At 29.2% G+C, this 15,473-nt stretch overlaps 4 protein-coding genes across 6 annotated transcripts; 2 read left to right on the forward strand and 2 right to left on the reverse strand.

The window, feature by feature from the left end:
• Window positions 1–870: 870 nt before the first annotated feature.
• Window positions 871–2,612, reverse strand: LOC123267095. The gene is made up of 2 exons (XM_044731598.1): window positions 2,216–2,612; window positions 871–2,135 (listed from the first exon to the last, which is right to left on the reverse strand). The coding sequence occupies exons 1-2, from the start codon at window positions 2,505–2,507 to the stop codon at window positions 883–885; spliced, it is 1,545 nt and encodes a 514-aa protein (XP_044587533.1). The 5' UTR covers window positions 2,508–2,612; the 3' UTR covers window positions 871–882.
• A 3,778-nt stretch (window positions 2,613–6,390) lies between these two features.
• LOC123268036 lies at window positions 6,391–7,964 on the forward strand. Its single transcript, XM_044732916.1, has 4 exons — window positions 6,391–6,485; window positions 6,799–6,904; window positions 6,969–7,230; window positions 7,312–7,964. The coding sequence occupies exons 1-4, from the start codon at window positions 6,391–6,393 to the stop codon at window positions 7,500–7,502; spliced, it is 654 nt and encodes a 217-aa protein (XP_044588851.1). The 3' UTR covers window positions 7,503–7,964.
• Window positions 7,965–8,980: 1,016 nt separating this feature from the next.
• LOC123267196 lies at window positions 8,981–10,955 on the reverse strand. 2 transcript variants are annotated; one of them, XM_044731742.1, is made up of 5 exons: window positions 10,652–10,955; window positions 10,328–10,455; window positions 10,002–10,263; window positions 9,774–9,920; window positions 8,981–9,692 (listed from the first exon to the last, which is right to left on the reverse strand). In XM_044731742.1, the coding sequence occupies exons 1-5, from the start codon at window positions 10,845–10,847 to the stop codon at window positions 9,673–9,675; spliced, it is 753 nt and encodes a 250-aa protein (XP_044587677.1). In that variant the 5' UTR covers window positions 10,848–10,955; the 3' UTR covers window positions 8,981–9,672. The 2 variants fall into 2 exon arrangements, with proteins under 2 accessions (XP_044587677.1, XP_044587676.1); XM_044731741.1 differs by having other exon boundaries at window positions 8,981–9,920; window positions 10,652–10,952.
• LOC123267195 lies at window positions 10,881–14,470 on the forward strand. Of its 2 annotated transcripts, none has more exons than XM_044731739.1 (5): window positions 10,881–10,973; window positions 11,120–11,416; window positions 11,663–11,737; window positions 11,935–12,012; window positions 12,123–14,470. In XM_044731739.1, the coding sequence occupies exons 2-5, from the start codon at window positions 11,303–11,305 to the stop codon at window positions 13,776–13,778; spliced, it is 1,923 nt and encodes a 640-aa protein (XP_044587674.1). In that variant the 5' UTR covers window positions 10,881–10,973; window positions 11,120–11,302; the 3' UTR covers window positions 13,779–14,470. The 2 variants fall into 2 exon arrangements, with proteins under 2 accessions (XP_044587674.1, XP_044587675.1); XM_044731740.1 differs by having other exon boundaries at window positions 10,963–11,058.
• The last annotated feature ends 1,003 nt before the right edge of the window (window positions 14,471–15,473 follow it).

The raw sequence follows: 15,473 nt of genomic DNA on the forward strand, positions 1-15,473 counted from the left end.
GACCATTAAGAGAATGTTGCGAGAAACTTTTTGAGCAATTAATCGGGAATCCTTGCAATATTTGTTTAGAAACTCAAAAATTTTACAGTAACTGGCAAAAAGAACGTAAATTTCGAATAACTGGCTCTCGGTGTTACGAGCTATACACTTATCGTAAAAATTCAAAACCTAATTGGGAAAATAAGTCTATAAAATATTTCCATCCTACGAACTTTACTACTACAGCAATAAAACATGATCTAAAATTTGAACCAGTTGCTCGAAAAACCTATCAAGAATTAAATCCATCTACGGATGTAATTCAATGCGGACTAATAGTTTCCAAAGACAATCCTTGGTTAGGTTATTCTCCTGACGGTATTATTTTTGATAATGATACACCAGCTAAATTGATAGAGATTAAATGTCCATATGATGGTAGATCTTTGCCTATAAATAAAGTTATTCCTAAACTCAATTACATCCAAACAAGTCCTCAAAATAAAAATAATTTAGTTTTAAAAAAAAATCATAAATATTATGGCCAAATTCAGTTCGGAATGGGTGTTATAAATGTTAAAAAGACTGACTTCATCATATTTTCTTCGTATGACGAAAGCATAAAAGTTATAACTGTTGATTTTGATGAACAATTTGTTAATGATTTATTTAGATCTTTGAAATTAATATATTTTAATGAAATGTTACATTATGCATGCACAGATGAACATGAACAGAATTAAAAATTGATTATTTGTGAATAACTATTCTTTGAAAATATGTTTACATTTAAATAAATATCTACAACATATTGAATTGTATTTTGATTTATTTATTAACACTCTAAATTACGTAGTTTTAATTAAATATTACATGTTATCATTTAAATTTTTGATGAAAATATTAATTTTCTGATAAAAATTTATCATCCTTTAAAATTGGAGAGCTTAAATTGACAACTGCGCCAATAATTGTTAAAATTTCTTTACCCTTTTTTACTAAGCCAATTGGCATTCGCGAGCCCAAAACTTTAAAGACTTTAAGTCGTTGATTAGAACGTTCCACGTGCACACGAGCTCTCGCTATTTTGGCATTTAATCGTGATTCTTCTCTAGAAAATTGGAGCTGCTCTTTTTTGAATGGAGGCCTTATGAGCTGAATATCTTTTTCCATACATAATTTATCAATTCGAAAGCCTTTATCAACCATCACTGCTTCACCTTTTTCTAAATGATCTAAAATTTTGGATTGCTCAAATATTGCATCATCTGAAACTCTTCCCCCATACATTGGACTAATAAATGATAATATTCCTCCAGGAGTTACTCCAGTCATAAATTTTATAGTGTAGGTGCTTTTGTATCGAGAATAAGTTGATTGCTGACAGCATAACGATTTTGGTCTTTGAATAAATATTTCAGTACAGTCTAGAACAATTCTCACATTTCTAAAATCATCGAAGCATGCCGGAAGGTTTCTAGAAATTTCGTCTTTATCTGGAAAAGGAATGCCTTCTCTTAAACAGACATAGAGCATATCGATTGTTTTGAGAATTACTTTTCGACAATGTGATACTGAAGAACATTTAAACAAAACAGTTAAAATTGCATATGATAGATTATGCTTCAACTTTATAAATGTCATAATAATTTTACTTCGGAGCTGCATCATTTCAAGTCTGTATTTTGGAAAACCATCCTTAACAACGTCGGTAATAACATTTAAAACATCAAAATTAATAATCCCAGTTAGTGTATTAAGCTCCATTTCAGTCTTTATAATATCACAAAAATTTGTAATTAAATCACCACTTTTGACCTGAACACCAATATCAACTAAACGTTTTGTAGCCGAAATTTCGTTACTTTCTTTTAACAGGGATGTAGCTTCAACTGAATTTATAAAGCTGTTTGCATCTTGATCATCTGGTTCATCTGTCATATTATTAGTATGTAAGTCCTCTGATACATCTAGGTTTTGATGATTAGATAGATCTGTTGGAAATAATTCATTCCTACGTTTATCTCTCCGTAATTTTCTTGCCTCTCTGTCATTGTTTTTATTGTTGATTAATCGTCGTGTTTTGTCTGTGCAGGGTAAATTATACAAAGGAACTGCATTTTGTTTTAACCGTCTTTTACCTTTGGAACCTAGATCTAAAAAACAAAGTTATAATTTTAGTTTATTTTTCTAATATAAAATAATTAAGAAAGTTTTAAAAAACAACTATAATTACCTGGTAAAAAATAATCTGATTTTTTAAAATGTAAAGAACAAACTTGCATGTGATCTGTAACAGTTTTTCCAATTTTCAAAATGATTTGCCACATTTTTCTGCATTCAACTTTTTCTTCTTCACCAAAAGCATTAGTAATTTTCACGAAATTATTTTTTTTTGGAAAAAAATGAAATCGAACATCTGGATCCCTATAAGCTTTACTCTTACACCCATAAACACAACAATAAGCTTTTCTTTTATTTTCTCTCGGGGAAAAACGTACACCCGAATTATCAACAGTATCTTCCATTTTAATTTTACTTTGATTTTCGACCAACAATTTGAAAAAATTAAAAAAATTGCTAATTAGAGTTCACTATACCATCAAAATTAACAATACACTTATGACAGCTGACCCGCTTTCACTAGTTTAAATTATGAACACCACGCGGCAGCACTTGTACTTACCATTTACCAATACAGATGAAGCTTATATTAACGCAGAAGTTGATAAATGCGATGACCATATCCGCAGAAAAATATCTGATTTGAGAAAAAAGCGAGACTAGCAAAGCTACCCAAAAACAAAAAATCCTCGTCTTCTAGTGATGACTCATCTGGCTCCAGTAGTAGCGATTCAGATGACGCGGAACCAAAGAAAAAATTTCGTAACAGTAACGTTTCGTCTGGTTCAGATGATTCAGAGAAGGCTGAACCAAAGGAAAAGTAACGTAAAGTCTCGTAAAAGTAACGCATCGTCTAGTTCAAATGATTCAGATATCTCTTCTGATCATTCACGTAAAACTACCTCACAATTAGGTGATAAAGTCAATTCCAAAGAATACGAGCCTTTTGGATATGAATAATACATTTGATTTATGATTTCTCTTATATAATATCGTTCTTAATAATGTTTTATGTTTCTTTAATATTCCTTATATATTTTTTTTCATTTACTAATATTGAAATTAGTTCTGTCAGAATCAAAAAATTAAAATTATTCTGTTGCATTAACACCTTATCATACTATTTAAGCACATTTTAAGCTTCAAATTTTTATTTATTATTCCAAATTACTTATTTATATAAATAAATAATAAATAATTTGATATTGACTCACTTAAAATTAAAAATTGAAAAATTTTGCTGTTGTCAATATTTTTCCATACTGTTTAAAAACATTTTGATTTCAATTTTTTATTTTCAGTTTTAAATTATTTATTTATATATATAAAAAATTTAAAATTCGTTCTGTCAAAATTAAAAATTAAGTTTTTCTATGGCATTAATATTTTACTGTACTGTTTAAAATTACTTTTTTTATTGATTGTTCTAACTTATTTAAATTAATAAATAATGAATAATATGTGTTGAGTATATATATTTGTTCAACTTTTATTAATCTTCAGAACCAGTTATTAACGTTTTTTTTTTTTTTTTATATTTTATTACAGGGTATTTTTTCATCACTACCTTTTTTTGAACATAGTTCATCTGAATTAAAAATTAAAAAGCTCATCAATACAACATTATTTCGAAATCTCTCCGATTGCTTCTTTACGAGTTTTTATTCCACTCATTAAATCTCATGAATATTTCTAATCTAAACATGAGCTCATTGATTGTCATAACTTTTACATTACATCCATTATAACTCATAAGATTCTAGATTTATACTTAAAATATGGTAAGATTATATGAGATTCTGAAGCTACTCATAAGATCTCTTAGATTCTAATGAATAATGACCGTTATGAGTTTTTATGAGTAATTTCGTGGTCAAATACACATAAAATCTTATAGAATATTTTTGTATTATTTTTTTTATGAGATTGTATGAGTTTTTTCCAGCAGGGTTACGTATGGAATTAGCTGGAAGTTGCAGAAATGGCCTTTAGGGTCAACCGTTTTCCTAATTTTTTTGATTTGCACAGATTGCAAATGAGCATTGAAAGTTTTAGTTAAAGTCATTGCAAGTCTCATAAGTGAAATTGAAATCTATCTACCTTCAAGTGCGACGAATTTTTCTGTTACTTAAAATTTTCTTAGTTACATCCATTTTTTATAGAAAACAAATTTAATATGTTTTTTACGAATTCTATTTAAATAAGTAGACAAATTTATTTTTCACATATCAAGTGTTTAGAAAATTTATTCATTTTAATCTGTTACATTTCCGCGATCCCGCAATAAGAACAATTTATCGGTTATATGATCAGTAGGGCCAGGACTTTCGCAGCAGTTCCTGGCCCTAGTGATCAGCAAAAATAACATGTATGTTAAATTCTTAGTCCGTTGACTGAATAACTACATATAATGTTAAGTTTTGGAAACCTTACAATGACATTTTCCCCGCTGCCAAAGAGACGGTTGTTGTAAGGAAATTTTTAGTAAATTTTATTGAAATTTAATAGACATGTCTTAAATTTCATGTTTCAAAAAGTTCTAATTTATAAACAACAACATTTTTTCTATTCTACTCATCTCTCTGACACAGCCTGCATATGAAATTTATGCATATGAAACTATTGTTTGGAAATAAGAATTGTTCGTTGTTAACGCCCCCACAATTCCTATTAAGGTTGGAATTTAATTAATAAAATCCATTCCTAACTGAACTTGACACGAAGATTTCTACCAAATTTGAAGTCTGTAAGAACTATAGTTAGGAAATTTGAAATTTTAATTGTTAATATCTACCCCTGCAATCCTTATTTAGGTCGGGTTGTCGTAAAATCCTCATTTAGATTACTTCTACATCACACAAAGAAGACTCCGACCGAATTTTGGAGTCTGTAGGAGCTATAGCTCAGAAATTTACAATTTTCATCGTTAACATGCGCACCGACCCCCGCTATCTATATTGGGAGTAGATTGTCATAAAATCCGCTCTTAGATCATTTCTTCATCATTTTCGCTCTATAAAAAACAAATAGAAAAATTTTAAGAATTTAATTCATTCATAATATTATACAGCATTAGATTTTGATTTTAATGTAATCAAGTTTAGTTAACCAAAATGTTCTTACCGAATTGTTATGTTGGTTAGTCTCAATTGGATTCTGTTGTATTGTTTGATCATCATTACATAAATCTATTGAAAGTTCCTATAGTTTGAATTATGGAAAATTAAATACATAACAAAAATTATGAATTTATACTTGATTAGAAAGCTTTAAATTAACTAGGATTAATTAATAAAAATATTATTAACAGCTTAAGTTTCTGTCTCAATTATTTTTTCCATAAAATCCACTAGTTAACAATTTTACTAATTTTTATTGAAACTTTGTCATATTCTTACCGAATTGATGATTTGGTTAACTTGCAAAGACTCTTGTCGTAATAAGGGATTATTTGAACTATTTAATGAAGATTCCTGTAATAACAAATATTAATTAAAAAATTGGAACTCATGTATTGCAAAAAAGTTACAATTTTATTTTTATTCAGTCAATTTTCGTCTTATAAATTAAGAAATAATGCAATTATCTAACTAAATCAACGTATGTCGCAGTGATGTACATATACATATAAAATAATTACAATTAAATCGTTCAGTTGACTTAATAATAATAGAAAAGATGATTTACAAAGTTACGATAATAAAATAATTTATAGTTACCAGCAATTGTTTCTGTTTATCACTCCTTTTTTTCATGTCATACTTCGTCGATAAGGGTATTGATGCGCCGGAATCTTTTTCCAGATATAATTTATATTTATTTGGTCTATTCATTTTATTGCTTCAAATTTTTAATAAATCATTTATTATTAAATATTTGAATAAAACGAATTTTCATTTATGGACGAGCTTATATTTGAATTGTCAATAAAGATCTCAGATGTACATATACCAATCTATCATATTTGTATATACATATATACTCTACATGTGCATATAGTTACTGCTCCTGCATACTATAATGATAAAAAATGTTAGCCAATCACATTACTACTATAGAAAGAAAGAGTCGCAAACTTGTTATAAGGATTTATAAGATTGGTGGAATGTTTCATTAGAAGAGCCTAAAATCATATATTTATAAATCAGCCTTAAGGTTTACACTACAACGGTTGGCTTTTCTGAGAAAAACATTTTCACATGACTATATCACGAATGTCTTTAAAATTTTAGACACTTCATCTCCATTATTAAAGTAAAATATTAAAGTGAATCTTGAGATATAAAAATGAGTAAAGTTACTCACGCGTACGTTTGTTATCTCGATGATAATGAGAAATTAATAGTCAAAGTATCAGATATTAAAGCCTTCAAACCTGAAATGTTGAGGACTTCGACAATACTAAAAATACCAGGTTTTATGGTATGACAAAGCTACGAAAAAATCAAATTACTATAGTGCCAGTATTATACTACTTGGAAGTAAGTACATCAATTAAATATTTCAGTTGTGAATAAATACAATTATATATTTAATATATGACTAATGTACAGAATGCATAATTGTATTATTTTAGAAATAGCAATAGTATTATCAGGCTTAACCTCTAAAGTGATAAATAGTTAATAATTTGTAATAATTATAATAATAAATAAATTAATCAACACGTATTTTCAGGTAGTAAAAATCTTGAAGAAAAATTAAACAAGCAGAAGATGATGACAATTCGACAAAACTCCGCCAGACGCGTATCTCATCCAGTGAGAGTGATAGGTCATCAGATGATGAAAAACCGTTAAAAGTAAGACGATTATACTAAAAACTATATTCATTATTTATTGTAACTAAATTTATTTATTTTACAGAAAAGAAAGAAAGATGACTCTCTGAAAAGTAACAAGTCAACTCTGAAATTATCTAAAGTTGATACTAGCACTCCAAACATTTCATTAGAGTTTTCTAGTAAAAAAACTGTAGTCGATGAGATCTATGAACAAATTTATGAACTCAAAAACCGAGTTGTATCATTAGAGAATGAAAATACAATTATTTTGTCAGATGTAAGCATTTTAAAGGAAGAGTTAAATAAGGTTAAGCAAGATTCTATCAAAAACAATCATCGAAACGGTAAAAATAAAATAGTTTAAAATAAAATAATTTAAAATCATTAATTTAAATTAAAAATAACTATTTCATTCAACTATTCAGATGGATACTCCAGAAAACAGTCAGTTCTAGGTAACAATGAAAAAATCGAAAATGATTTAATGGTGCTACCTGAAGATCCTCGTTACAATAAAACCCTGGGACTCTATGAAACGAGCACACCTGATTTGACTGAATATAATACACCAGGTATGTTTTACAAGGGTAATAAAATAATATCGAACGTTCAGTAATTTAAAATAATCATTCTAATGATAAGTTATACTTTAGCGAATATCATATACAACTAAAAGTAAAAAATATTTATTGCCGGTTGTTCATAATGTAGAGATTGAATCCTCTCCGAAAATTACTGTTGATGGAAGTTCATCTTTAAATAATAACAAGTCACTGCTGCAGCCTTCGTACAATCGTTACCAAAAAGTAATGATTGATGACCCGATATCTGGAGGAAAAGTATGTGATTTTCGGTTTTCGTTTTAAAAATTCATGTTTACTTCAAAGTCCAATTATTGATATTGTTATTACAGGTTGAAAAGATCTATTTAGATAAAGATATTTTTATTAGTTCTGAGAATTGGGATTCAATACAGAATCAAAAAGATGATTCTAAATTTGTTAAAAATCTCCCTATCAAAAAAATCCATATGGGAATCCAGCCTAGATTCCCACATGGATTCCCACATGGCGTTTTCGGATGAATTCCCATATAGGAATCCATATGGTTTCCTACATGGGAATCCATATGGTTTTCTACATGGGAATCGATATGGTTTCCTACATGGGAATCCATATAGTTTTCTACATGGGAATCGATATGGTTTCCTGCATGGGAACATCATATGGATTTCTATATGGGAATCCATTTAAAAACGCCATGTAGGAATCCATGTGGGAATCTAGGCTTCCATAATTCAAACTATAGGAACTTTCAATAGATTTATGTAATGATGATCAAACAATACAACAGAATCCAATTGAGACTAACCAACATAACAATTCGGTAAGAACTTTTTTGGTTAACTAAACTTGATTACATTAAAATTAAAATCTAATGCTGTATAATATTATGAATGAATTAAATTCTTAAAATTTTTCTATTTGTTTTTTATAGAGCGAAAATGATGAAGAAATGATCTAAGAGCGGATTTTATGACAATCTACTCCCAATATAGATAGCGGGGGTCGGTGCGCATGTTAACGATGAAAATTGTAAATTTCTGAGCTATAGCTCCTACAGACTCCAAAATTCGGTCGGAGTCTTCTTTGTGTGATGTAGAAGTAATCTAAATGAGGATTTTACGACAACCCGACCTAAATAAGGATTGCAGGGGTAGATATTAACAATTAAAATTTCAAATTTCCTAACTATAGTTCTTACAGACTTCAAATTTGGTAGAAATCTTCGTGTCAAGTTCAGTTAGGAATGGATTTTATTAATTAAATTCCAACCTTAATAGGAATTGTGGGGGCGTTAACAACGAACAATTCTTATTTCCAAACAATAGTTTCATATGCATAAATTTCATATGCAGGCTGTGTCAGAGAGATGAGTAGAATAGAAAAAATGTTGTTGTTTATAAATTAGAACTTTTTGAAACATGAAATTTAAGACATGTCTATTAAATTTCAATAAAATTTACTAAAAATTTCCTTACAACAACCGTCTCTTTGGCAGCGGGGAAAATGTCATTGTAAGGTTTCCAAAACTTAACATTATATGTAGTTATTCAGTCAACGGACTAAGAATTTAACATACATGTTATTTTTGCTGATCACTAGGGCCAGGAACTGCTGCGAAAGTCCTGGCCCTACTGATCATATAACCGATAAATTGTTCTTATTGCGGGATCGCGGAAATGTAACAGATTAAAATGAATAAATTTTCTAAACACTTGATATGTGAAAAATAAATTTGTCTACTTATTTAAATAGAATTCGTAAAAAACATATTAAATTTGTTTTCTTCCATATGGATTCCTATATGGGAATCCATCCGAAAACGCCATGTGGGAATCCATGTGGGAATCTAGGCTGGATTCCCATATGGATTTTTTTGATAGGGAGATTTTTAACAAATTTAGAATCATCTTTTTGATTCTGTATTGAATCCCAATTCTCAGAACTAATAAAAATATCTTTATCTAAATAGATCTTTTCAACCTGTAATAACAATATCAATAATTGGACTTTGAAGTAAACATGAATTTTTAAAACGAAAACCGAAAATCACATACTTTTCCTCCAGATATCGGGTCATCAATCATTACTTTTTGGTAACGATTGTACGAAGGCTGCAGCAGTGACTTGTTATTATTTAAAGATGAACTTCCATCAACAGTAATTTTCGGAGAGGATTCAATCTCTACATTATGAACAACCGGCAATAAATATTTTTTACTTTTAGTTGTATATGATATTCGCTAAAGTATAACTTATCATTAGAATGATTATTTTAAATTACTGAACGTTCGATATTATTTTATTACCCTTGTAAAACATACCTGGTGTATTATATTCAGTCAAATCAGGTGTGCTCGTTTCATAGAGTCCCAGGGTTTTATTGTAACGAGGATCTTCAGGTAGCACCATTAAATCATTTTCGATTTTTTCATTGTTACCTAGAACTGACTGTTTTCTGGAGTATCCATCTGAATAGTTGAATGAAATAGTTATTTTTAATTTAAATTAATGATTTTAAATTATTTTATTTTAAACTATTTTATTTTTACCGTTTCGATGATTGTTTTTGATAGAATCTTGCTTAACCTTATTTAACTCTTCCTTTAAAATGCTTACATCTGACAAAATAATTGTATTTTCATTCTCTAATGATACAACTCGGTTTTTGAGTTCATAAATTTGTTCATAGATCTCATCGACTACAGTTTTTTTACTAGAAAACTCTAATGAAATGTTTGGAGTGCTAGTATCAACTTTAGATAATTTCAGAGTTGACTTGTTACTTTTCAGAGAGTCATCTTTCTTTCTTTTCTGTAAAATAAATAAATTTAGTTACAATAAATAATGAATATAGTTTTTAGTATAATCGTCTTACTTTTAACGGTTTTTCATCATCTGATGACCTATCACTCTCACTGGATGAGATACGCGTCTGGCGGAGTTTTGTCGAATTGTCATCATCTTCTGCTTGTTTAATTTTTTCTTCAAGATTTTTTTTACTACCTGAAAATACGTGTTGATTAATTTATTTATTATTATAATTATTACAAATTATTAACTATTTATCACTTTAGAGGTTAAGCCTGATAATACTATTGCTATTTCTAAAATAATACAATTATGCATTCTGTACATTAGTCATATATTAAATATATAATTGTATTTATTCACAACTGAAATATTTAATTGATGTACTTACTTCCAAGTAGTATAATACTGGCACTATAGTAATTTGATTTTTTCGTAGCTTTGTCATACCATAAAACCTGGTATTTTTTAGTATTGTCGAAGTCCTCAACATTTTCAGGTTTGAAGGCTTTAATATCTGATACTTTGACTATTAATTTCTCATTATCATCGAGATAACAAACGTACGCGTGAGTAACTTTACTCATTTTTATATCTCAAGATTCACTTTAATATTTTACTTTAATAATGGAGATGAAGTGTCTAAAATTTTAAAGACATTCGTGATATAGTCATGTGAAAATGTTTTTCTCAGAAAAGCCAACCGTTGTAGTGTAAACCTTAAGGCTGATTTATAAATATATGATTTTAGGCTCTTCTAATGAAACATTCCACCAATCTTATAAATCCTTATAACAAGTTTGCGACTCTTTCTTTCTATAGTAGTAATGTGATTGGCTAACATTTTTTATCATTATAGTATACGGGAGCAGTAACTATATGCACATGTAGAGTATATATGTATATACAAATATGATAGTTGGTATATGTACATCTGAGATCTTTATTGACAATTCAAATATAAGCTCGTCCATAAATGAAAATTCGTTTTTATTCAAATATTTAATAATAAATGATTTATTAAAAAATTTGAAGCAATAAAATGAATAGACCAAATAAATATAAATTATATCTGGAAAAAGATTCCGGCGCATCAATACCCTTATCGACGAAGTATGACATGAAAAAAAGGAGTGATAAACAGAAACAATTGCTGGTAACTATAAATTATTTTATTATCGTAACTTTGTAAATCATCTTTTCTATTATTATTAAGTCAACTGAACGATTTAATTGTAATTATTTTATATGTATATGTACATCACTGCGACATACGTTGATTTAGTTAGATAATTGCATTATTTCTTAATTTATAAGACGAAAATTGACTGAATAAAAATAAAATTGTAACTTTTTTGCAATACATGAGTTCCAATTTTTTAATTAATATTTGTTATTACAGGAATCTTCATTAAATAGTTCAAATAATCCCTTATTACGACAAGAGTCTTTGCAAGTTAACCAAATCATCAATTCGGTAAGAATATGACAAAGTTTCAATAAAAATTAGTAAAATTGTTAACTAGTGGATTTTATGGAAAAAATAATTGAGACAGAAACTTAAGCTGTTAATAATATTTTTATTAATTAATCCTAGTTAATTTAAAGCTTTCTAATCAAGTATAAATTCATAATTTTTGTTATGTATTTAATTTTCCATAATTCAAACTATAGGAACTTTCAATAGATTCATGTAATGATGATCAAACAATACAACAGAATCCAATTGAGACTAACCAACATAACAATTCGGTAAGAACATTTTGGTTAACTAAACTTGATTACATTAAAATCAAAATCTAATGCTGTATAATATTATGAATGAATTAAATTCTTAAAATTTTTCTATTTGTTTTTTATAGAGCGAAAATGGCGGCGAAGCAGAATGTGAGGAAAACAATTTACCACATCAACAATTATTTAAAAATACACATAATGATAATTTTGATGATACTATGTTCACAGAATTGCAAAAGGCTATGGACTCGGAGACTTTTTCTACTATAATTAAAGAACGTGTGAATGTTTCTATAGGAGATATATATGTTATGTTATTAAAATATGCATTGATAAATTTTTTGTCTCAAGCAGCCACAGAAAATTTATTTAAAATGATTAATCGTTTATATGATCGACCAGTAATTGCAGAGACTCGATATTTAATTGACAAATTATTTAATCCATCGTCAACGATTCAATATCATGCACAATGTTCATCTTGTAAGCAAATTACGAAATTTAAATCTCTGAGTGATAAGATAATTTGTAAATCTTGTACCATGGAGATAAACATGAAAGATAGAGATTTTTTTATTACATTAAATATTGCTCATGAAATAGCTAGCTGTTTAGAAAAATATGGAGTTCATTATAAGTATGTTGTTAATGAAAGAAAGCATACCAAGCATATTTATAGTGACATATATGATGGGTCGGAGTATAGAAAATTTTTGGGTATGTTACCAGCGACGCATCGTCATTCATATGCCACTCTGACTTTTAACGCTGATGGTGCACCAGTTTTCAAGAGCTCCAACACAAGCATCTGGCCCATACAGATAATGATAAACGAGTTACCAATCCATGTAAGAACACATCATCCCTTACTTGGGGCATTATGGTTTGGTAAAAGTAAGCCAGATATGAATGTTTTTTTGACTCCGTTTGTGAAAAATATGAATATCTTGTCTACTTCTGGAATTATGTGTGATTTTCAAGGAGAAAAAATAAATGTAAAAGTATATGCATTAAATTGCTGTGTTGATTCGCAAGCTCGAGCACCAATGCAAGGTATTAATCAGTTTAATGGGTACTATGGATGCAATTGGTGTCTTCATCCAGGAGAATGGGTTAAGCGTAATAATAATGCAAGAGGAAGCGTTAAATATCCTAATATTTCTGCTTATGTTCCGGAGCTTCGAAATAAAGAAGATACTGTTTTTGTGATGGACAGCCTTAATTGTGAAGCAGCAGCTGATGATGAATCTGATAATGAATCTGATATTGAATTGGAACCTGACCGGTATGGCATAAAATCAAGGACACCTTTATGTGATTTAGAATTATTTAATATAATTAATGGATTTGTACCTGACTATCTTCATTGTTGCTTACTAGGAATCGGTAAACAATTTCTAAATTACTGGCGCAATACCACTGATAGATTGTTTTCATTAACGGCAAATGATGAACGAATTATTAATGCGCACATGAAATATATTAGAGTTCCTCATCAGGTTAGTCGTTTAGTGCGTACATTGGAAGATCAATCTCACTGGAAAGCTCGCGAGTATGAAAATTGGATCCTGTATTATAGTTTACCCTTGTTGAGTTTGACAAGCTTACCTGACACCTATGTATCTCATTGGGCTTTATTTGTGGAAGCACTACATCTTTTGCTTCAGTCAAATATGACGTTAGATGACATCCGGATAGCTAACAATTTACTGCACCAATTCGTTCACGAGACAGAGAAGCTTTACACCAAAAATGCGATGACATTTAACGTTCATCAATGAACACACTTAGCTAAAAGTGTTAAAGAATGGGGACCATTATGGGCACACTCTTCATTTGGTTTTGAATCAGGAAATTTTTATTTATTGAAAATGATTAAAGCCGCAAAAGGGGTTAATCAACAAGTATGTCGAAATTTATTTATGTCTAAAGCTGTCGAATTAATATTGTCAGAAAAAGGAGACATACTATCACCTCAAGTTTATAAATTCTGTCTAAATTTAGAATCTAAAACTGTACAAATGACTCTTGCAGTAACTAGTAAAAGTCGTTATTTTAGTGAAACTAGTAGTGCAAAATTGCTTAATATTGCTTTGAAATTAGGATTGGAGCCTACTGAAATATCGTTTTTTACAAAAATGATTAAAGATCAATGTGCCTATTTAACATTTAAAAAAAATAATAAGCGATCTGACAATTCTTTCGCAGTACTTGAAGATGGCTCGTTTATTCGAATAGAATCATTTATTGTAGACCGAGGAACAAATCGAGAACTAACTCTATGCAAAAGAATAATAGTAAATAGTTTATCGGTATCAAGAGTAGAAGTAATTAAAATTAGGACAAAATGTGATGTTATTGATACAAAAACTATTAAAAGTATATGTGTTTTTATAAATCTTCCCGAGATACAATATCTTTGTAACCTTCCTAATTTACTATTTTATTAAAATTATTATTTGTGATAAATGTATAATGCAATACTAATAAATAAATTTCTAAATTATAAAAAATACTTGCACGAAATTTTAATGTAAAAATTAATAATCGTTTATGAAAAAATTACTGATAAATTTTTATTAAAAAATTATCTTATCCACATAGATTGGTTATTAGTTTTTTATCATGATACATATATAATTATTAGTTCTAAAAGAATTTAGCTCAATAGATTCCATGTACCAATACCTTCCCAAACGAACTCATATAGTTTCCTACATGGATTTTTCATATGGGAATCCATGTACCCACAGTTTCCTACATGGATTACCATACGAATCCATATTTGTTATATGGATTTTTCACGTGGGAATCCATGTACCCACAGGTTCCTATGAGTTCCCATAGGAATCCATATTTCCTATATGGATTTCTCACAATCCATGAACCATCAGGTTCCTTGGTAGATTCCCACAGGAATCCATGCTTCCTATATGGATTTCTCACATGGGAATCCATATACCCACAGTTTCCTATATGGGTTCTCATAGGAATCCATGCTTCCTATACGAATCTCTCACATGGGAATCCATGTACCCACAGGTTCCTATATGGATTCCCATAGGAATCCATATATTCCTATGTAGATTTCTATAGGTTCTTATAGGAATCCATACTTTCCTATGTGGATTCCCATGGATTCCTACATAAATCCACATGGATTTTTTTGATAGGGTATAGCTTCTAAAAGCTATAAATTTGATAGGAATCTTTTATATGTCATGTAGAAATCATCTCAAAACGGATTTTAGTAAATTCTACTTCTGACAGGGATTCCGGGGGTGGGTGTAAGAATTTCAAATTTCCATTTCCAAACTGTAACTTCTACAAACTCGAAATTCGGTAGGAATCTTTTATTTGTCATGAGGAGATCATCTCAAAGCAGATTCCAAAGAATTCTACTTCCGATAGGGATTGCGGGGGTGGGTGTTAAAATCTAAAACTTGAATTTCCAAACTGTAACTTCTGCAGACTCT

The sequence above is a fragment of the Cotesia glomerata genome, linkage group LG6 (assembly GCF_020080835.1).
Source record: "Cotesia glomerata isolate CgM1 linkage group LG6, MPM_Cglom_v2.3, whole genome shotgun sequence".
NCBI lineage: Eukaryota > Metazoa > Arthropoda > Insecta > Hymenoptera > Braconidae > Cotesia > Cotesia glomerata.